Here is a 24,147-nt window from a genome sequence, read left to right as displayed (position 1 = left end):
GTTAAGAGAGTGTCTGACAGGGTGATGAGTGTGAAGTTGGAAATTGAAGGGGTGATGATGAATATCATCAGTGCATATGCCCCACAGGTAGGTTGTGAGATGAAGGAGAAAGAAGATTTCTGGAATGTGTTAGATGAGGTGGTGGAGAGTGTGCCCAAGCATGAAAGAGTGGTGATAGGAGCAGACTTCAATAGGCATGTTGGTGAAGGGAACAGAGGTGATGAGGAAGTAATGGGTAGATATGGTATCAAGGATAGGAATGGGGAAGGACAGATGGTAGTTGATTTTGCAAAAAGGATGGAAATGGCTGTGGTGAATACCTACTTTAAGAAAAGGGAGGAGCACAGGGTAACATATGAGTGGAGGAAGGTGCACACAGGTGGACTACATTCTTTATAGAAGATGCAAGCTAAAAGAAATCACAGACTATAAGGTGGTAGCAGGAGAGAGTGTCACTAGACAGCATAGGATGGTTGTTTGTAGGATGACTTTAGAGGTAAAGAAGAAGAGAGTGAGAGCTCAACAAAGGATCAGATGGTGGAAGCTGAAGGAGGAAGACTGTTGTGTGAAATGTAGCGAGCAGGTGAGAGAAGCACTAGTTGGAGGGGAAGCAATTTTGGACAACTGGAAACGTACTGCAGATGTGGTGAGGGAGACAGCTAGGGCAGTACTGGGTATGACATCTGGACAGTGGAAGGAAGACAAGGAGACTTGGTGGTGGAATGAAGAGGTCCAGGAAAGCATAAGGAGAAAGAGGTTGGCGAAAACGTTTTGGGATAGTCGGAGAGATGAAGAAAGTAGACAGGAGTACAAGGAGATGCGGCGTAAGGCGAGAAGAGAACTGGCAAAAGCAAAGGAAAAGGCATATTGCGAGCTGTACAAGAAGTTGAATAGTAAGGAAGGAGAAAAGGACTTGTACCGATTGGCCAGACAAAGGGACAGAGCTGGAAAGGATGTGCATCAGGTTAGGGTGGTAAAAGATGCACATGGTAATGTGCTGACAAGTGAGGAGTGTGTGCTGAGAAGGTGGAGGGAATATTTTGAAGAGTTGATGAATAGAGAAAATGAGCGAGAGAAAAGGCTGGATGATGTGGTGAGAGTAAATCAGGAAGTAAAAGAGATTAGCAAGGAAGAAGTGAGGGCTGCTATGAAGAGGATGAAGAGTGGGAAAGGCAGTTGGTCCAGATGACATTCCAATGGAGGCATGGAAATGTCTAGGAGAGATGGCAGTAGAGTTTCTAACCAGATTGTTTAATAAAATCTTGGAAAGTGAGAGGATGCCTGAGGAGTGGAGACGAAGTGTGCTGGTTCCTATTTTCAAGAACAAGGGTGATGTGCAGAGCTGCAGTAACTACAGAGGCATAAAGCTGATCAGCCATAGCATGAAGTTATGGGAAAGAGTAGTAGAAACTAGGCTTAGAAAACAGGTGAAGATCTGTGAGCAGCAATATGGTTTCATGCCGAGAAAGAGCACTACAGATGCAATGTTTGCTCTGAGAATACTGTTGGAAAAGTACAGAGAAGGACAGAAAGTTACATTGTGTGTTTGTGGACTTAGAAAAAGCTTATGATAGGGTGCCAAGAGAAGAGTTGTGGCATTGTATGAGGAAGTCTGCAGTGGCAGAGAAGCATGTTAGGGTAGTGCAGGACATGTACAAGAATAGTGTGACAGCGGTGAGATGCGCAGTCGGAATGACAGACTCATTCAAGGTGGAGGTGGGATTACACTAAGGATCAGCTCTGAGTCCTTTCTTGTTTGCAGTGGTGATGGACAGGTTGACAGATGAGATCAGACAGGGGTCCCCATGGACTATGATGTTTGCAGATGACATTGTGATCTGTAGTGAGAGTAGAGAGCAAGTTGAGTCTAGTCTGGAGAAGTGGAGATATGCTTTGGAGAGAAGGGGAATGAAAGTCAGTAGAAGCAAGACTGAGTACATGTGTGTAAATGAGAGGGAGCCCAGTGGAATAGTGCAGTTACAAGGAGTAGAAGTGGTGAAAGTAGATGAGTTTAAATATTTGGGGTCAACTGTTCAAAGTAAGGGAGAGTGTGGTAGAGAGGTGAAGAAGATAGTGCAGGCAGGGTGGAGTGGGTGGAGAAAGGTGGCAGGAGTGATTTGTGACTGAAGAATATCAGCAAGAGTGAAGGGGAAAGTTTACAAAACAGTAGTGAGACCAGCTATGTTGTATGGTTTAGAGACAGTGGCACTAACAAAAAGACAGGAGGCAGAGCTGGAGGTGGCAGAGCTGAAGATGTTGAGATTCTCTTTGGGAGTGACAAGAATGGACAAGATTAGGAATGAACATATCAGAGGGACAGCTCAGGTGGGACGGTTTGGAGACAAAGTCAGAGAGGCGAGATTGAGATGGTTTGGACATGTGCAGAGGAGGGACCCAGGGTATATAGGGAGAAGGATGCTGAGGATGGAGCCACCAGGCAGGAGGAGAAGAGGGAGACCAAAGAGGATGTTCATGGATGTGCTGAGAGAGGACATGCAGGTGGTTGGTGTGACAGAGGAAGATACAGAGGACAGAGGACAGGGCGAGATGGAAACGATTGATCTGCTGTGGCGACCCCTAACGGGAACAGCCGAAAGACAAAGAAGAAGAATTCTCCGGTCCTCAGCAGCACATTCCTCAATCACTGTCTTATAACAGGAGCGTAAAATGCCTAAAATCGAAAAGGAGAAAAAAGCATTTTGTTTAAAAAAAGAGAGAAAAGCGCTGTAATAACTGACAAAACACCGTTTGTTACGGCATATTTTCGGTGATTCGTGACTGAAAGTTGTGTATTTGTGGCACTGTTGGCTTGTCATTTTGTCATAGTCCTGCAGCGCATGTCTGGCCCGAAACGCGTGTCCGGTAGAACGCGCGTTTCGGGCCAGACACGCGTGACATTCAGATTGCCTGCTGTGTGATCTGATGCTCCGTTTCACATGCAGCAGCCCACCAAGGTGCGCTGTGTGCGGCCGCTGCAAATGCAGCGATACAAATGCAGCCACATGTGTGTTGCTTTTTGCAGTGCCACACTTGTGGGGGCACTTAGATAAATTTCACATCCAGCTTGAATAGTGATCGCCTGCTCACTGTTTTCATGCTAACAGCGCAAACGGCATCATATTTTTTCAGTGTCAAGTGAGTGGTGTTAGATGTTCTTGTGTGTCACCTGGAATTTGGCTGACACCTGCTGCGAGAGGGATTGAATGATCTCTCACAGGGCACACTCTGTCTTTCAGCTGCTGGTGTAGCGAGAGGTGTACGAGGCGTTGGAGGCTGCTCCAATTTTTCACAAATGGCATGCAATTCCTCCTTTGTACGCTAGTCGGCTTCAATCGTGTTATGTGTGAAGGGGCCCTTAGAGTGTACAGACCTTTCAAATATGAAATAATTTATATTTTTGCACAATGACCCTCTGAGTCCAACTTCAAAATTCGTAGCTCCTTTGACATGACATGTAACGGTTTGGTACTTTGAGGCTCGGGACAACATTTTCTGCAAAATTCACAACTGTAAGCTAAAGCTATTTCATCTTAACCAGAGAAGTCTTGTGAAATTAACTCAGTCAATTGACACCTGAAATAACTAAGGTGAAATAACTTTTAAAAAATGTATGCAAATTGTTACATCAATTTCTCTCAGTGAGACAGCAGTTAATTTTTTAGAGTGCACATCAGATGTATGAGGTCTGTTAGAAAAGTATCTGACCTTATTATTTTTTTCAAAAACCATATGGATTTGAATCACGTGTGATTGCGTCAGACAAGCTTAAACCCTCGTGCGCATGCGTGAGTTTTTCCACGCCTGTCGGTTGCGTCATTCGCCTGTGAGCAGGCTTTGAGTGAGGAGTGGTCCACCCCCTCGGCGGATTTTCATTGTCAGGAAATGGCGGAATGATTTGGGCTTTTTTTCCATCAGAATTTTTTCAGAAACTGTTAGAGACTGGCAGCTGGAAACCATTCGAAAAATTTATCTGGCTTTCGGTAAAAATTTTACGGGCTTCACAGAGAATAAGGAGTGTTACTGCAGCTTTAAGGACGGCTTTAAGGACGCTCGGCACGCCGCGCTCCATGCCGCCATAGAGAGCCACAAACCACCGGATCATTTCTAAACGGATGGCTCTGTGAAGCCGGGACCGTCGTGTGCACTTTCTCTGGTTATCACAAGAGCTGGACATCAGCCATTTTCCATCAGATTTCACTTTTAACAAGAGATTTTGTCATGGAAAGCCGAGCGGAGGCTTCGCGCGTCATGACCGATTTGCTGATGGAGCGAGACAAAGGAACACCTCCGTTTTGGTCTCACAGGACGGCTTTGAGATGGCGTTCAGACAGCTGTCGGTGGTTTTTCCATCGAGTGATTATCTGAGAAATTGTGGATGTGCCTGGACATGCCAGAACCATAACTTCAACAGATTTTTTTTACAGTGTGTCTTCAGAACTTTTCCTCCTACACAGCTCTGAAAATGCCCATAAATTCTAATAGTACCAAAACAATGTCCCTTCTGAGAGCATCTCACTCAAACACTACTTTGAATAAAGCACTGTTTTTTTCCAGCCATTTATGACAAATTAAATCATGTGTATGAAGTCATGACATTTATAGCTCCTAGAAGAGTCAGAATAATTTTTTTAAAATTTTTTATTCTTTGAAATGCAGTCTGTTTTGAAATATCCTCAAAATTGCATATTTTCATTCTCTCATTTGACCACGGGGCAGTTAACTATTTTTCTGAGCTTCCTTCTGGAGTTACGATTTTTTAAATACATGTTAAATCCTTAAGATTGTATCAGTATCACAAACAGACTCAGAAAGTGAGAAAACTACTTATATTAGTTTCAAAAGTGTGAGATGTACAGACTTAATATTGGGAATTTCTCTACAGGTTTATACCATACATCTGCACTTTTTAAGGGAATCTGAGATGGTAACCTGGGAAAAAAAATTCTCAAACTGGTTGATTTGACATTGAATGAGTCAATACTAGTCAGAAAATTACTGTCCGTGGCATAATTTAGCTTTTTTCATTTTTAAATACAACCATTTCATCATTTTATTGTTATACTTTTAACTTTGTAGAGGTTAAAGACCATATACTATTGCCAGTTTTAACTTTCAGCTATGTGATTGCCTATTCTAATCCAATTACATTTTTTCCACAAATCTGATTGGTTAATCGTGTGATTTCAGATCGTATAATATCGGGGTAACGGTGGCAAAACATTTTGTGTTCTGGCGAGATGTCATTCCTGTCGAGAGGCCAGTCCTCCCGGCAACTGCGCATGTGCACGTATGTGCATTATTGTCGGGATGCAGAACTGTCGATTTATGCAGCGAGATGCACATCTCGAGAGAACACTGGCCACACGTGTTGCTATGCAGATGTCATAATGGCACTAATGTCACATACCGCCCCCGCCGACATGGGTAAATTTAAGCTACCATACGAAAGTATTGATGTAGATTCTGATACAGAATTACCGTTTCTTATTTGATGGATTTGATGGATTTTCGCATTTGATGGATTACTCTGCACCCTGACCGCTGTTGGAGCAACACTGTCTCGATGGTAAGCCTCGCCGACCAAATTCCCTACAGAAAAATAAACTGTGCAAACAATGGAAATGGATTAGAATGGGAATAACCCCCTTATGTCTGATGATTTGCAGACATTCATGCTGATTATACGGTCGCAAATATGCGTTTTACCGTATAACAAAGGTAAAGCTCAATTTGCAATCGTAAAACCAGCATGAACGCCCGCAAATCATCAGACACAACAGGGTTATTCCCTAATTGTAAGTCAATCATACTGTGTTTTTGTGGGGGGTGGTGGTTATCAGTTATACAATAGTTTTACGTCAGTATTATTATTATTATTATTATTATTATTATTATTATTATTATATTATTATTATATTATTTTGTTGTATAATTGTACTAGGAGAAAATAGTTTAACCAGTGGCCCAGATATCATTACTTCTGCCAAGGAGCAAATATTTTCACCGATATTTATCTGTTTCTTAGCAGGATAACTCAAATAGTCATGAATGGATTTCAGTGAAATTTGGTGAGCAGACAGATCGTTTTCAGCACTCTCTGAGTGCTTTCTAATTTGAATATGAGATCACGGATTTACAGACTACGTACACCTTTATACTTTCACTGGAGTGATTATTTGGAAATAAATGACAATTTACCCAATGAAAGCTAAGAAAATGCTCCCAACAGAAAAGTTAACAATCAAGTTAAATAATCAGTCAGGTTTTAATTCAAAGCTAAGACATTTATTAGGTGAAATGTGATTGCATGCATGATAGAAATTAGGAGCAGGTGTGGTTGAATTTGCATCTATCTTGAAATGAGCTAGTTTGTCAGCACCTTTCAGATCCAAAGCCTCCATCTGCACTGAAAACCCAAATGTTCAAATTAATTAAAAAAGATTAAGTAGTATAAACTAAAGGTTTTAAGAAAACATTCTACTTACTTAAATATTTCAAGTTTGTGTAACATGATGGTGCTTTTTGAGTAAATCAAATTCAGAATTTTTGATTGACTTGACGTAATTGTATATTAAGTAAGCAAAACGTCAAAGCATACCTTAAGCCCAACTTAAAACAATTAAGTAATTATATATCAAAATATGTGAGTGACTAAACGAACACTTTAGTAGGGCTGGTTGCCAAGTGGTTAGTGGGCTTGGTTAAGGTCCAGAAGGTTCCCAGCTCAAACTCCAGCCCTGCTACATTTCTCCTTGTAATGTGGAATTGAGTCACACTGTAAAACTCAATGAGTTAGTTGAACTCAAACCATTTGAGGAAACTGATTGCCTTAAACCATTTGAGTTTGCCAACTTAAATAAAATAATTTTCAAAAATTTAATTGTTAAAGTTTTAGTAACTTAACAATTTATAGTTAGATAAACTTATATAAATCTAGTTTATGTTTTTCAATAAAAAAGTGACAAATGAATTTCTGCCTAAAAAATTTGCATTACATTTTGGATTAGATTTTTTGATGCATTCTTTGGTTTACTTGTTGACTCTGCGTTGTATCGTTATGACTCTGCCCATGCACTCCCCTCTGGACGCGAACCCACAATCTCAGGCATGGAAGTCGGACTCTCTAACCAGAAGGCTAAAACCCAGGGCTCTGGCCTTGTGACCAGAGAATTCACAGCGACACCTGCTGGCCTCGTTACATAAACTCAATAAAAATGAGTGAATGGAATGCACTGGAAATACATCACCAACACTTAAATGCGCCAAAACTTTAAATGCACTTAAAGGAACTAAGTTGTCATGACAACAATGTTGTGTGGGCCGCTGAAGAGGAGGTACTGCTGGCCCACCACCACCAGAGGGCGCCCTGCCTGGAGTGCGGGCTCCAGGCACCAGAGGGCGCCGCCGCCTCACGGGAGCAGCCTCGGTGACAGCTGTCACCCATCACCTGAGACAGCTGACGGCAATCATCAGTGGGGTATATCAGCAGGACGGCATCTCCACCTCATTGCCGAGATATCGTTCTACCTGGAAGGTAATATTCTCAGCTGACTGCTTGACAGTAACCTTTTGTGACTTTTGTGAGTGATAACAGACCTTTTTTCCAACGAGAGGTGGAGGTAGCTTTCCTGCCGTGTGGATTACTGGGTACAAACGCGCCCACCTTTAATTGTGTTTTTGTTCCTCGCCAGCAGTACCAGGTCCGACACGCGGAGGCAGTGGCCACCTGGGAGTTCGGGACTTGGCGGCTCCAGTATACCCGGGGTCCTGTGGCGGAGGAAGCCGTGTGGTACCGGTCTTACCTTGGAGAGGCGTCTCCTATCTTCGAGCCTGCCCACACGACACTTTTGTAAATTGACTGTTGTCCATTTCTGTGATTGGTTGTATTCGTTGTGCACATTCACAACAGTAAAGCGTTGTTATTTGACTTACTCCATTGTCCGTTCATTTGCGCCCCCTGTTGTGGGTCCGTGTTCCTACACTTTCCCAACAAACAATCCATTTTTGAGTTAGTTTAATTAATGGAAATGAGTGACTATAACTGTTTTCAAAGTTTGAGTTACATTAACTTAATTATTGTATTAAAATGGAGTGTTCGGTTTAACAGTGCAGGAAGGGCACCCGGTGTAAAACTTGTGCCAAATTGAATCTGCTGTGGCGACCCCGAGTGGAAAAACAAGGGAGCAACCAAAGGGACTTAATGAACATGTTAATTTAATTGTCATCATGAGGTACAAGTAGCGCATAATCAAAACTTTTAAGTTCTGAGAACAATTGACTTTTAAGTTTATGAACTCAAAACTTTTGTGCCAATTGATTGCCTGAATATTTTTGAGTTCTGCTAACTTGTTTGGGTTTACAGCGTGGTGGCCACTAAGGTCACTGCTGCTTGCTAATAAGGTAACATATAAAAGCAGCGCTCTGCATGTGCAACATCTACCGAACAGCATGAATCTGAATAATGATGTGTAGCGGCATTTGGGGCAGTCGAATCCACAGTAACAACTGCTAAAGCAAATCGTTTCTTTCCTGCAGACCCGTCAGTGACATCACAAGCGAAGTTGTCCGATTGCTTTAACAAAGCAGTGTTGCTATGTCAGTGAGATTTTGTGAGATTGCAGAGATGAAGAATGTAGTGTAGACTCTGTGCAGCCTTGGCAGCGACCTGGTTCCTGATTGAGACAGATATGTATGTAAATGCGTCAGCATGTTGACAGGATGTGAGTAGCTGCTTTATTCTTCCACAGTGTTGCATCAGTGAAGGTCCTAGAAGCTGTTGGCGTAATACGTGTGACTCACAACAATTGAGCTACACAGAAAAGTGGAGGTGGTAATAAAAGATTACGTTTTTTTTAAGGTTTTGCGAAACGCTGCATCAGCCTGAATATGCCGTATATAAAAGAGTGTCACCGGCAGCAGCTGGATGCCACTCTGAGTCTAATTTCTCTTCTTTTTACCAGGGAGGCGCCAGTAGGGGAGGTGGACTGTGCTCAGCAACCCATCATGATCATCGTCCTTCAGCTATTCCTCCCCAGTAAAACCTCCTCCTCCATGTCACATCCCTGCGTCTGAGCTGGGGCACCTGGGAGTCGCAGGCCAACGACACCATGGCGCAGATAGACTACAAATACAGGATACTGGGCTCGCCATTGGATGATTACCGCAAGAGACCGCTGCTACTGCAGGTGGATGATGCGCTGCTGAACCTGTTTGCGGTTCTGGAAGTGAAACGGGAGCTGCCGAGGCGCTGGGGCACACTGGGGTGCTTCCGTAAGGTCAGGCTCTGCAGCTTCCTGTTCGGCCTGGTCATCACATTCCTCATCATGGCGTCGTATGTTCTGACAGGAGACAAGAAGGGCCTTCTCCTCACGCCATCTCCGTATCACTTCAGCGGGCTGGTCAGTCAGGGACCATTTGCATTCAACTTCTCGTCAGTCAAGGATTTCACTCATATCAAAATAGTCGTCAAGGCGATCACGTCCAAAGTGGACTTTGGCAGGAGTAGACAGCTTCCGTCTTTCAAAGCTTTGGTTTACAGTGAGCCGCATGTGAGTATCAAAACACAAATCTGTCATCATGTAGTGGAACAATCTGTCATGAAAGTGTCACATGTCACATGTATAACAAGAGCAATTGGAGATTTCTGACGTCCACCAATCCAGATCCGAATCACCTCCAAAATTCAGTGGAGTCTTTCATGCCCTGATGAAGTACTTTTGAAGTAATCCTTCAAAGCCTATATAAAGTGAAATCTTGATCCAGAATCCGGATCCGGATCTGGATCACTTCCAAAATTCGGTGGAGACTTCCATGGTCTAATATCTATCTGTGGTGCGAATTTTGGGAGAATGCACAAAGTAGTTTTTATAGTAATCCTTCAAAGCCTGTATAAGTAAAACTTGATCCAGAATCCAGATCCAGATCACCGCCAAAATTTAATGGAGTCTTCCATGACCTCATATGTATCTGTGGTGAAAATTTCATCAAAATCTGTGTAGTAGTTTTGATGTAATCCTGCTAACAATAATCCTTCAAAGCCTATATAAAGTGAGAGTTTATCCAGAATCTGGATCTAGATCACCTCCAAAATTCAATGGATTCTTCCGTGGACTAATAACTATCTGTGGTGAAAATTTCATCAAAATCTGTGCAGTAGTTTTGATGTAATCCTGTTAACAGTAATCCTTCAAAGCCTATATAAAGTGATACTTGATCCAGAATCTGGATCTAGATCACCTCCAAAATACAATGGATTCTTCCGTGGACTAATAACTATCTGTGGTGAAAATTTCATCAAAATCTGTGTAGTAGTTTTGATGTAATCCTGCTAACAGTAATCCTTCAAAGCCTATATAAAGTGAAATCTTGATCCAGAATCCGGATCCGAATCTGGATCACCTCCAAAATTCGGTGGAGACTTCCATGATCTAATATCTATCTGTGGTGCGAATTTGGTGAGAATGCACAAAGTAGTTTTTATAATAATCCTTCAAAGCCTGATCCAGAATCCAGAATCCAGATCCAGATCACCGCCAAAATTTAATGGAGTCTTCCATGACCTCATATGTATCTGTGGTGAAAATTTCATCAAAATCTGTGTAGTAGTTTTGATGTAATCCTGCTAACAATAATCCTTCAAAGCCTATATAAAGTGAAAGTTGATCCAGAATCTGGATCTAGATCACCTCCAAAATTCAATGGATTCTTCCGTGGACTAATAACTATCTGTGGTGAAAATTTCATCAAAATCTGTGCAGTAGTTTTGATGTAATCCTGTTAACAGTAATCCTTCAAAGCCTATATAAAGTGATACTTGATCCAGAATCTGGATCTAGATCACCTCCAAAATACAATGGATTCTTCCGTGGACTAATAACTATCTGTGGTGAAAATTTCATCAAAATCTGTGTAGTAGTTTTGATGTAATCCTGCTAACAGTAATCCTTCAAAGCCTATATAAAGTGAAATCTTGATCCAGAATCCGGATCCGAATCTGGATCACCTCCAAAATTCGGTGGAGACTTCCATGATCTAATATCTATCTGTGGTGCGAATTTGGTGAGAATGCACAAAGTAGTTTTTATAATAATCCTTCAAAGCCTGATCCAGAATCCAGAATCCAGATCCAGATCACCGCCAAAATTTAATGGAGTCTTCCATGACCTCATATGTATCTGTGGTGAAAATTTCATCAAAATCTGTGTAGTAGTTTTGATGTAATCCTGCTAAACAGTAATCCTTCAAAGCCTATATAAAGTGAAAGTTGATCCAGAATCTGGATCTAGATCACCTCCAAAATTCAATGGATTCTTCCGTGGACTAATAACTATCTGTGGTGAAAATTTCATCAAAATCTGTGCAGTAGTTTTGATGTAATCTTGCTAACAGACAGATAAATATATAAATTAAAGAAATGCAGATGATTTCATTACGTCCTTGTCAGATGTAATAATCAGTGAATACATCAAAAAACAGTATTCCGTGACTAAATATCGTGCATTCCTTTGACCTTGACCTTTAAGGATACTCAAAGTAAAATTGAGTGGTACGTATATTTGGAATGCCTACATATCACTTCCCATTTAGGCCAAATAGTAAACACGGGCCACTCTGTTTCCGTGTATCCACCAAAGGTGATCAATGTTTGAGTAACCTTCATTTTGACCTTCAGGTTCTCTCAAGGTCAAATCTGATGGCATATTTTGAAAGCCACCACATGACTTCCTCTTCATGTCTAAAAGTAATTATGAGTCTTTTAACTCTGTTTCAGGAGTTACAAACTTTTCCTCCTGTCTATTTTCATTGGGCCAAAATTTTGACTTTGCACTGTGAGCTTGATCTCTGACTTCAAACACCTCATCCTTGAGTGGAGCACAACTCATTCATGAAATTTGGTTGAAATCCATCCATTGGTTCTGGAGATACACAGGTGAAAACAATAAGCCCTTTGACTTCTTTCATGTGCTTCATAAATGCTTATATACAGCACTGACCTGATGGCCACCATCAAATTGTGAAGCAGTAAAATTTTCCCAGAATTTATGAACAAGGAGTGAACCATGACACATATCACTATGCACTGAATTTAACTCCTGTTCCTGATTTCATTTCTATTTTCATGGAATTTGATCTTGATCTCTGGCTTGAATCTTTGACCAACACTAACCAAAGTCAAATCACTTCTTCCCATCCATGGGCTCAAGGTATTTGCCAAGTTTGATCATGAACAATCTTTCAAGGTGTAATCCCTCTGAATGTTTCACAAAATTTATGTATATGTAAATTTATGTTGAAATAGTTGTTAGAAAGTAACTATTTCTGTGGTCTATCACAAAGTTACAGCTAATTTTATTGCTGGTAAAGTATTTATTTTGTGGGGAATCCATGGCAAATGTAACGACTTCACTCCCAGAGATTTTTCAGCCAACATTACAGAGGAAGTGCACACTGTAACTGTAATTGATGTTAGTATCGATAACTAAAACAGGCCCATGTGAGTTTAGTTTTTCCTTTCCGGCAGATATCCAGCAAAACGTTCTTGTGAAATATAGTCATATTTTACCCAGAATTTTTTCCAACAGCAAATTGGGTGGTCTATGTTTATTTGTTGTCCATTCACTGTTTTTCCATGTTACATCATATACATCTGTACAAACTGACACTGACCTTTGTCACCATTCTTGCTATTTTTACCGCATAACTTTATAACATTCAATCATTTTTAAATTTTGACCCCTGTGTAATTCTTTAATTGACCCCTACCTGGCCGCCATATTGGATTTTCAAGTGGCCAGCACTTTTTTCTCAAGTACTGATTTACGTAGAACATTCATGCCAGATCTGATGCTTGTATCACCATGTGAAGGATTGTTTCAGTTATCTACTGCACTACATCTCGTAGTCAGTCCATCACCTTGTGGTGCAAAGCTATCAGCCTTGTGAGACACTGTCAGTACCTCAGACAGAGACAAAAAAAATGAATCAGTCAGCCAGAAAAACTGCACCTAAGGTATGAGTTCACCAGCAATAAATCGACAGGGAAGCAGAGAGAATACTAAGGTGCTTGCTGGAGGCTAGCCCTAAGCTTCACTAACAGTCCCAGAATTAGGATAAAATGAGGCGAACACCTGTTCCGCTACTAATAAGATGATTTAAAGGGATTAAAAAGCAGAGTACCATACTATGCCAGTATGCTAGCCATACAAGAGGGAAAATAGATGCGTCTTAAGTCTGGACTTGAACGTCTCTACAGAATCTGACTGTTGTATTGATGCAGGGAGATCATTCCACAAAGGAATTCCACAAAGCTCTGTGGCCCGCAGGCTTTTTATTCACCCGAGGGACACATAGTAGTCCTGTCCTATGCTATGTTAGTAACAGAATCTTAAAATGCGACCTCACAGAGTGATGCCTAAATGGGTGTAATGTGGTAAAACTTTCTGGTTCCTATCAAAACTCTGACAGCGGCATTGTGAACTAACTTGAGACCGCTAATGGTGAATTGCAGTACACCAGAAAATAGAACATTGCAGTAATCAGGGATTCTGCATCAGCCATAGACAGGATAGCATGAATCTGTGCTATGATTTGCAGGTGAAAGAAAGGAGTCCTCATAATATCTCTGTGTAGATCAAAGGACAGTGTGGAATCAAAACTCACCCCAAGGTTCCTCATTTTGTCTTTGTGATGTATGACAGGTTAAATGTTAGCAGGTCAAACTAATGCCGATGTTTTGCTGGACCAAGAGCTGTCATTTTGGTCTTATCTGAGTTTAAAAGTAAGAAATTACCAGCTTTTTACTGACGCAAGACATGACGGACCCCTGTGGAACTCCATATTTCATATCACCAAAGACAGAGGTAGTATTGTTGTACAGGACACAATGACAGCGACCGTTTTGGCAAAATGTCAATCATGCAAGGACAATCCTAGTAATTCCAAAATAATTTTCCAGCCTATCAAGTAAAACAGGATGACCCACCATATCAAACACAGCACTAAGATCTAACAACACCAGAACCGTAGTGGTGTCTGAAATCCATTACAAGCAGAAGATCATTTACCACTTTAGTGAGAGCTGTCTCCGTGGAGTGATGCCTTATAAATGCAGACGGCAGTGGCAGAAAGAGAGTATTCTCAGTAAGGTGGTCCACGAGCTGCTGTGAAACCACTTTTTCAGAATTTTAGAACAAAATGATATCGACCTGCAACAGTAACTTAAAGTCACAGTTTCTTTGGCTTTATGATGCTACCACCAGAATATGCATAGTGTGGAAAACTGAGTTTCTTGTTGCACTTTTTACCCATGTGGTCCAAAATTCTAAAAAGTTGTCCTTCCCCCCGCCAGAAAATGTACATTTTGATCATATAGGTGATATAAGACCACGAAACACTATTTGAATACTATGGAACAAAACTGTAGCAGTAACATAGAAAATTACTTTTATGACTTAAATTGTAAAAAAATTTAAAATGCTTACTACATTTCCCCGATTATAAGTTGCACCTGTCAAAAAATACTTCTTGAAGAGGAAAATCCGTATCATCACCTTCCTAAACTAATGGCCTAAGTCATGTTTTGGAAAATATGACTTAGGTCATTATTTTAGGAAGGTGACGATATATAAGTCAATCAGACGATAAGTCATACCTTTTTCTTTTCTGTATTATTAACACTTTAATGTGTAATTTTTGTGCATCATTGTAGTGTACTTTTTATTATTGGCTTTTAATCTTTTATTGGAGTTTATTTTGTTTAGTACATTGATTCCTTGGAAAGCCCTATATAAATAGCAATTATAGTTGTTTTTTTTAAAAACGAACAAGTAATTAATTAGTATACAAGTCACACTGGAGTATAAGTCACAGGATCTCCCAAAATAGTAAAAAACCTCATGACTTAGAGTCCAGAAAATATGACACACCTTTAAGTTATCTTACCTACAAACATAGGTACATTGAGACCAAGGTGAAGAATCGCTATTAATAATAATCAGAATCAAATTTATTGCCCAGTATGTTCTCACATACAAGGAATTTGATCTGGTGTCACCGGTGCATAAACAATCATAAAAAGAAAAGGAAAAATACTTCTGTAAGAAGTAATTGGTGCATAAACAATAGAAATAAAAAGGAAAAAAAATACTTCTGTAAGAAGTGAAGGAATCAAATACACAAATAGGCAAAGCTATGTTCACTGTCTAATAAATATAACATAGTGGAATGGGGCTGTGCAAGGAATGCAAATGTACAGTACAGGGATGACCAGTCTGTACTTTGTGGGAGTGGGAGGGGTTAGGGTAAATGGTGTCTCTGGCATTATTTATAAGTCTAGCTGCGGATGGAAAGAAGCTGTTTTTGTGTCTTGAGGTTTTAGTCTTGATGGACCTCAGCCATCTATCAGAGGGGAGGGTGACATAAAGTTTGTCCTGGGTGAGAGGGATCGGCCACAGTCTTCCTTGCTCGCCTCAGGACCCTGGAGGTGTATAGGTCCTGTAGGGATGGCAGATTGCAGTCGATCACCTTCTCTGCTGTGTGGATGATACGCTGCAGTCTGCTCTTGTCCTTAGCAGTGGCAGCAGCATACCAGACGGTGATGGAGAAGGAGATCAGATAATAATAATAATAATGAAAATTCCACAGCTGACAAAAGATTTTGAGTGGCAAATGTAACCTAATTTTCTGGTTGAACTCCTGAAATACTTGGGGAGGCTATAGTGTTATCGTGCCTCCCCCCCTTTTACAACTGCCTATGCCCCAAGTTTGAAGACTGTTTCATACGTATTTCATGTTTGCCTCTAATGAAAACAAAATCTGGAAGACAAATATCAAAAGCACTTTTTTCCCTGATTGATTAGTAATTAATGTCAGTGTTCATGTCATCTCCCCAGTTAGTCATTGACAAACGTGGCCTGCATGATGTTGATCCATGTTCCAATCGACAACCACAGATGTGTCTTGAAGCATAATTAAATGCTAAGATGAAGGTAACTTGAATCAGTATTCCGAGCTACATATTGTCTGTGGCAGGTTCAATGCACTCATGGCGATGTAATTCCCCACTGGGCTGCAATTTTAATCTAATTTATGAAGAGATATAAAACCGCACTGAAAAGCTTTTATGGCACTGTATGTCATACCAGATAATTGCTTATGTCACTGCCTGTTTTTGTTACAAGATTTAAAGCTGAAAGAATCTTCTGGCTTCCACGCAGTGTCTGTCTCTCCTCACAGCCTGGCTCTAATAATCTCGTCGATAATGGATTGTGCCCAGGCGTTTGCAACATAACTAATTTCTTATTGAACAAGCTAATGAATCAGAGAATGTGGCTGCGGGGCAATCAATAGCACATCCTGCATTAATTGTCCTTAAAATACTGTCTCATATATGCAGATAGTAAATCATATGGACTCGTGGTGTTGGGTAATCTTCACCAAAAGACAGTGATGAATCCCGCAGAGTAAGTTCATGAAACTTGGTGAATTAGCACTGATTCACACCACACACTGGGCACCTCAAACCATCATTAGGAATCAGAACCGTGATTACAAGACAGCTTGCTTTTTCAAGACATATTGTTGGAAAAAGACTTTTTGAAGACCAAATATATTTTTTACCTGAGGCCATCAAAATATAGCCATCGGGTATTGCGAAGGCTTTGTGTCCGTTCCTCTGTTCATCCGTCTGCCCGTCCGTTCATCCGTCCATTCATCTGTGCATCCGTCTGTTCATCTGTGCATCTGTCCGTCCATCCATCTGTCTGTGCTCAGCACAAATCCAGTCCTATTACTGCCAGGGTCTTGAAATTCATAGGGAACATTCTTTCGATACAGACCTTGGACAAGTTCAAAGATGGCTAACCTTGATCTATTTTAACATGCCAAAAGGTCACATTCTGTTTCCTGTTTTTGTGCTATGAATCATGCAAATCGTTTTTTGTGGGGGGTGGGGGTAGTGACAGCCAATCAGAGTAGAGAGGCACTGTGACATCACCGGCTGGTCTCTCTCTGGTTGCTAATCCAACATAGTGGAATCCACTCAAAAACCGCTTTGTTTCTGTGTAAATATAACTTGTTTCTCATTTATATATTATGTAAAAGCTAGCAAGAAATAGACACTTCTAAAACTGAAAATGCTGCTTTTGTAACCTGATAACACCTCTGATAACACAAGACATCTCACGGGCGTCAGTGTGCACGCACATCACACTCGGTCAAAGGTAACTTCCGCTCTTTTCAAAAGCTCATGTACACGCACACGCACGCCCTCCTGCAGGTGCCATTAAAATGTAAATAAAATATGGTTTATGATTTTTGAGTGATTGATTAAGTTTATTCTGCAACATCAATATAAACATACAGAGGTAAATATATATATATATATATATATATATATATATATATATATATATATATATATATATATATATATAACACAATAAAGCATAAACACTTATTTCCATTATGATCCTTGTGAAATTAGCATGTGACCAAAACGTTGGGCTTCATTGAGCATGTACAAATTGTACATATATATATAAAATTAAACAACTGCAAAGTATAAAGAAGACAATGCTCATATGGGTATTTGAGCATTGCTGTATTTGAGCATTGCATTATATTTAATGATAACAAAAAATTATTTTATTTAAAAATACCTCATAAAAGCAGCTCCTCATTTCTTTTTTCTGACTGCTAGCATTTTCAAGATGTGCTTGTCATCTTCTACCATTACAATTGGTCACACCATTACTTCATGGCTGCTTGAGAGTTGTTTGATGACTCTTGTATTTATCACTATGGGCTTACAGTTTGCATCACAACTTCTCCTCAGTTGCCCAACCCAGATTTTTCCTTGGAGAAATGCACTGTCATAAAAAAGTAGGGAAAACATTTTCTGGCATTTCAGACCAAATAACTACTAAAGTGTGAAAATAATTGACAGCTTAATCAACAATAAAAAGAATGGTGTGTGTACATTTTCAGATGCACATGAAGGTTTACATATCTACAGATTCTATATATATGTGCATGTCAATGTGTGTGTGTGTGTCCTGAGTTGACGCAGCAGAAGCTCATTACAGCCTGGGTTGCTTTTTTGTTTTTTTTTGTCTTGACAGATGTTTTCTGTTATCCCACGCACATTCTTGCCTGGTGTCAAGAACCCCTGCTGGTATGAGGAATACACTGGGAATATCACTCTGGACCCTTACAGGACAAATTTATATGCACACTACTCCAGGCGCTTCCGGATTGTGTTTAAGAACCTGAGGAATACCTTCAGAGAACACTTGTTTTACCGTGACAGTAAACCGTACCGGATCCGGTGTCTTCCTTATTTCTATATCATTGGACAGCCAAAGTGTGGCACAACAGACCTGTACAACACACTGAGACTTCACCACGATGTCAAGTTCACTACTTCCAAGGAGCCACATTGGTGGACACGCAAGAGGTTTGGTGAGTAGGTCAAGCTATAATGTTACTTCTTCAAGTTGGTGTAGCTCCAGTCAGTGGGCTTCAGAAAATCAGTGACAAAAATTTGAAAAAGTCCCAACTCAAACCACAGGGCTGTTTTTGAACATAATTAAATGCACCTGTTTGTCATTATATCATTAAGATGTTTGCAGTTTTGCCATTTTTCAATCATAGAGGGACGTCCTTTGGGTATTGCCCAGCCCATTGCACAAAACTCAAATACATATGTCAAATAACACAATAATTCAAATGTCAAAGAGTACTCGGGTCTGTTTGGGGCCCCACACCTATGAAGTCACTGAAAAAAAATCACTCACTAGCACTGAGGGACTCAGACTGACACCTATATGTGGTGAGTGTCAAATGTGTAGAGAGATTCACTTATCTCAGTGGTAACATTTGTGTCTCTGGATGCTCGGCCCTTGAGAGCGAGATGCTGTGAAGAATTAATGGAGTTATTATTTTGCTGGATAGAGGTGGTTGGTCTTTACTGGAGAATGAAGGACCAAGTCTTTTGGGTCCTGGTGCTTCCTGTGTTATTGTGCAATTGTGAGAGTTGGATGCTAACCATTGACCTGAGGCAATAACTGAATGTCTTTCGCACTAGATTCCTGCCTCATACCACTGGAATGACTTTGTTTCAAACAAAGACTAAGATGAGAAGTATCACTTGCATTGTGAAGAAACAAGAACTGCAACATTCTGCCCATGTGACGTATTTGTCTGGGTTTTGATCATAAAGTGCTATGGAAACTTTTGTTGCTATGGAATCAGATTAGTCAAAGAATGTGAGAAACTGACACTGAAAACATTAGAGTCTGGAAACCACGTGTCAGTTTTCTGGTGGGATAAGTAGCAGGGCTTCTGAAATGCCCACATCCCCATCATACCCCATGGCAGAGCTGCTATTAAACATTGTCATATTGGCAATTAAGCTGAAATACGTGCAAATATTCAAATTCTGAATGCTGCTGTTCTGACACATTCAATGCTTATATAACTTTTCCAGTGACAGACTGGCATCCTGTCCAGGTGGTACCCCGCCTCACGCCCTGTGACTGCTAGGATAGGATCCAGCCCCTCGTGACCCAATCTGGGATAACGGTTGAAGATGTGTGTGTGTGTGTGTGTGTGTGTATATATATATACACAACATTTTGCCTGCTATTTCAATAAATCAGGCTCGAGTTCCTCTATTTTGGAAAAGAGATGCAAATTGGCGCCAGAAATTGGCAATGGGACTGTCCATAGACTGTTCAACTACTCAACCTGTGACTTTAGCAAAGGAGCAAGAGCGAGATAAAACACAACAAATAGGTTAATTTACACAACCAATTTCTCATTGCGGCACATTTGCACATTACAATCATTAAAAAAAAGAGTTCAGTGGAGACATATGGTCCAATCACAGCTGTGGCCTTACCTAGCTTCATAGCTAGCAGTGGTACTTAATACACAAACATCAATTAGCCAAAAAGGCATGCAGCTGGATGTCACACAAATGTCTGATACACACAGCTTAGTTTAGTTTCATTTAGCTTAACCTCTCAATGAATATTCAAGCTGTTTTGTGATGTTTTTGACACAACATTGAGAGTTGTTAGCCTGTGCTACAGCTTTAACAGCATATTTACGCTCTTTATTACATGCTGTGTTTTGTTGCTGTGCTCTTGAACACTTATAGTGGGGTTTTTCCTCATCATTTGTGTTCTTTAACTGTCATTATCCTCTTAGCAGGGCAGTGTTCTGACACATAGCTAGTCGTCAGTGCTCATTAGTGGCTCAAGTACGACTGCAGGAACATGTAGACTGTCGATGCCCTCGTGACATAGATTTACCAAACCACGTCAAAAGACGTGACAACTGCAGTATGTGAAGCCTCTTCACTTTGAACACACTCGTGTGGGTGCAACTTCCTGCACTTTTTTCTTTTGTTAGCAAACTTTAGCTTTGCACTGATATGAACCCCAAATCAAACTTTGCTCACGTTTCACACTTTGACTTCACAGATGTCTATTTACAACACCTTTAACCAGGTTAAAATTTAATTCTCTGATTTTAATTTAAAGGAAATTAACAATTGGGATGTATGAATGAATTGTGTGGGGGTTTTTTTTAGGTCATACAGTTTTGTTGGTTTTGACTATAGGAAAAGAAAAACAATGGTTTTGATTCTTTGTCTCTTTTTACAGGCAGCTTGATAATGTCATTGTGTGTGTTTATTTTTATTTTTAATCTTTCGTTTGTATTTAACCAATGATGTATACTAAACATCTTATTTCATTATTTTAATTTGGATTCCTTTGGTCAAATACTTGTAGACTACTACTAAATTCACTAGTCTAGAAAAGCTGATTGTACGGTTTGTAGCTGAAATGAGAAACTTTTTCTTGCAAAACATATCAATATTTTGCATATATTATATTTTTGCAAGAAAAATCAAAACGTGTCAACCGTTGCTGTCATACAGCTCATTTACACTCTATTGAATATCAGTTAAAGCTACAGTGTGCAGGATTTATGGATGTTTCTTTACCGAAATTTAATATAGCATTCATAACCATGTGTTCATTAGGATATAATTACCTACAATAGTGAATCAATGTGTTTTCATAACCTTAGAATGTGCGCTTAATAGCTACGGTGCATCCAGAAAGTATTCACAGTGCTTCACAGTGCTTTTATGTTACAGCTTTATTCCAAAATGAAGTAAATTCATTTTTCCCTCAAAATTGTGCTCACAACACCCTATAATGACAACATGAAATAGGTTTTTTAAATTGTTGTAATTTAATTCCTGAATTTAAAAAACCTAAGAAATCACATGTACTTAAGTATTCACACCCTTTGCTCAGTACAGTGTTGACGCAGCTTTGGCAGCAGTTTCAGTCTCAAGTCTTCTTTAGGCAGTTTTGTGCATTCCTCTTTGCAGCACCTCGCAAGATCCATCAGATTGGATGGGAAGCGACGGTGCACAGCCATTTTCAGATCTCTCCAGAGATGTTCAATCAGATTAGGGTCTGGGTTCTGGCTTGACCACTCAAGGACATTCACAGAGTTGTCCTGAAGCCACTCCTTTGATATACTGACTGTGTGCTTAGGGTCATTGTCCTGCTGAAAGATGACCTGTTGCCCCAGTCTGAGGTCAAGAGCGCTCTGGAGCAGGTTTTCATCCAGGATGTCTCTGTACATTGTTGCATTCACCTTTCCCTCTATCCTGACTAGTCTCCCAGTTCCTGCTGCTGAAAAACATCACCATAGCATGATGCTGCAACCACCATGCTTCACTGTAGGGATGGTGCCTGGTTTCTGCCAAATATGACGCCTGGCATTCACACCAAAGAGTTCAATCTTTGTCTCATCAGACCAGAGAATTTTGTTTTTCATGATCTGAGAGTCCTTCAGATGCCTTTTACTAAGGAGTGGCTTCCATCTGGCTACTCCACCATACAGGCCTGACTGGTGAATTGCTTCAGAGATGGTTGTCCTTCTGGAAGATTCTCCTCTCTCCACAGAGGAATGCTGGAGCTCTGACAGAGTGACCATCGGTTTCTTGGTGACCTCCCTGACTCAGGCCTTCCTTCCCGAGCGCTCAGTTTAGACAGTGGCCAGGTCTTAAAAGAGCCCTGGTGGATCTGAACTTCTTCCATTTATGGATGATTGAGGCCACTGTGCTCATTGGGTCCTTCAAAGCAGCAGAAATGTTTCTGTACTGTTCCCCAGATTTTTGCCTCAGAGGTCTACAAACAATTCCTTTGACTTCATGCTTGGTTTGTGCTCTGACATGCACTGTCAACTGTGGGACCTTATATATAGACAGGTGTGTTCCTTTCCAGATCATGTCCAATGACCTGAATTTACCTTTGGTTTGCTCTAATTAAGCTGTAGAAACATCTCAATGATGATCAGTGGAAACAGGATGCACCTGAGCTCAATTTTGAGCTTTGAGCTGTGAATACGAATGTACATGTGGTTTCTTAGTCTGTTTTTTTTTTTTTTTTAAATAGCACAAAATCTCAGTTTCTCACATTGTCATTATGGGGTATTGTGTGTAGAATTTTGAGAAAAAAATGAATTTCATCCACTTTGTAATAAGGCTGTAACATAATAAAATGTGGAAAAAGGGCAGCGCTGTGAATACTTTCCTGATGCACTATATATGGGAGTGGGCCCCCTCATGGAGGCTGCCGTATTGCACCACCATGTTGATACAGTAGCCCAAAAGCGGCATACTTACTTCACTTTATGCATTTTGCAGTGTGGCAGGAACAGTGAAGAAAAATGAATAAATGGTTGCTCACCTATACTCTGTCTACGGGCTGCTAGGTCAGGCTAACAAATATGAGAACCGTGATTTTTGTGAACTGGAGGATCAGACATATGCATTGTTTATCACAAGAAAAGACAAGGGAGGTTGATTCCCTCTTGCCATAGAAGTGAAAATGTGAAAGGAAATAAAATTGAGTGGGGCCAGCATCATGCTGCAAACTGCAACCTCACCACTAGGTGACACTAAAACATACACACTGTAGCTTTAAGACTGATGCATAATTAAAGAATAATGGAGAGAAGCAGGAATCATAAATGTTAGTCAGTGCATGTATGTGTGTGTGTGGTTTTGTTCATCTTTTTTTTGGGAAAAAGGCACATTTGACTGATGCATGATTTCAACGTCATCTCTGTGCAAAAAAGGAGATCAGATTAAATAATGACTTTGCTCCGACTTGCGCATGCATTATGTAGATAATCTCCTAATTTTCTTTAAGGATCTGCTGCACCATCACATCACGGCGGCACGTGGACGCAGTTTTAATGGTGATTCCTCACTGGTGCCTCGCTCCTTTCATCTCAAAATCACTTTTGTGATCATTTCATCCATGTTGCCATTTGAGGGGTTTGGCTGCATTTTTTGTTTGTTTTTCAAATAATTTCTCCACATAGATATGAGAAGAGGCTTAACTGTGGCAGCCAAAAGGATCCTTTTGAAGCTCAGCCAGTGGCTGACTATGCCCTTAATTCTTGGTACATTCGCCAAACCTAATCAGCGCATTGATCAGTATGCATGAAAAATGAAAAACTTGCTTTTTAAGTTTTTTTTTTGTTGTTTTTTTTGCAGGACTTCGTTTAATTGCTTTTTTTCTTATTTTTTTTTTTCTGCCTGGTTTGTTCCAGAGCCTGTGATGGCTCGAAAACAACGGTATCCCAAGGACGCAGGGTCCTGGCACACCATGCTTTCATCCATGCTGTCACGTTCAATTCCTCTGAGCTCCCGTAATCAGCGCTTTTCTCTTTACACGCCCCCTTTTGGGAACCAAATTCAAGTGTTGCTGTTTTTGTATTTGGTCATTTCATTTCCTCAGAGGTTGCGCTCAGCTGATGCAGGGAAAAGGTGATTGAATGTGATCTGTGCTTTCTCGAATCCCATCAAGTTACACGGAATACTTGGAAACGTCTTGACGCACGGATAAATAAAAAGACAGGGACGGGCGAATAACCACAGAGGCTGGGCTTCTGGAGAGTCTGCCAGTGTTTTCTGAAGGTGTGTTCTTGATAACTTGAGAAAAGTGTTTCATTGCAACACCATCAAAGCATCAGTAGGTGTAACCGAGGCCTGAGCACCATGGTTTTTCTCAAACTCTATAACGGGCCATACTAAAATACGAAATGGAC

General features: G+C 40.6%; 1 protein-coding gene across 2 annotated transcripts in view; it reads left to right on the top strand.

The window, feature by feature from the left end:
* LOC117531108 (carbohydrate sulfotransferase 15-like) overlaps nucleotides 1–24,147 on the top strand; it is a 173,666-nt gene that overhangs the window by 87,241 nt on the left and 62,278 nt on the right. For both annotated transcript variants that reach the window (XM_034194145.1, XM_034194146.1), the window contains 2 exons: nucleotides 8,961–9,548; nucleotides 18,120–18,459. In XM_034194145.1, coding sequence (XP_034050036.1) covers nucleotides 9,108–9,548; nucleotides 18,120–18,459 — 781 coding nt within the window. In that variant the 5' untranslated portion in view covers nucleotides 8,961–9,107. The remainder of the gene's footprint in view (nucleotides 1–8,960; nucleotides 9,549–18,119; nucleotides 18,460–24,147) is intronic.

The sequence above is a fragment of the Thalassophryne amazonica genome, chromosome 18, assembly GCF_902500255.1.
Source record: "Thalassophryne amazonica chromosome 18, fThaAma1.1, whole genome shotgun sequence".
NCBI lineage: Eukaryota > Metazoa > Chordata > Actinopteri > Batrachoidiformes > Batrachoididae > Thalassophryne > Thalassophryne amazonica.
The sequence above is the reverse complement of the archived record's forward strand: the minus strand, read 5'-3'. Positions and strand labels throughout refer to the sequence as shown.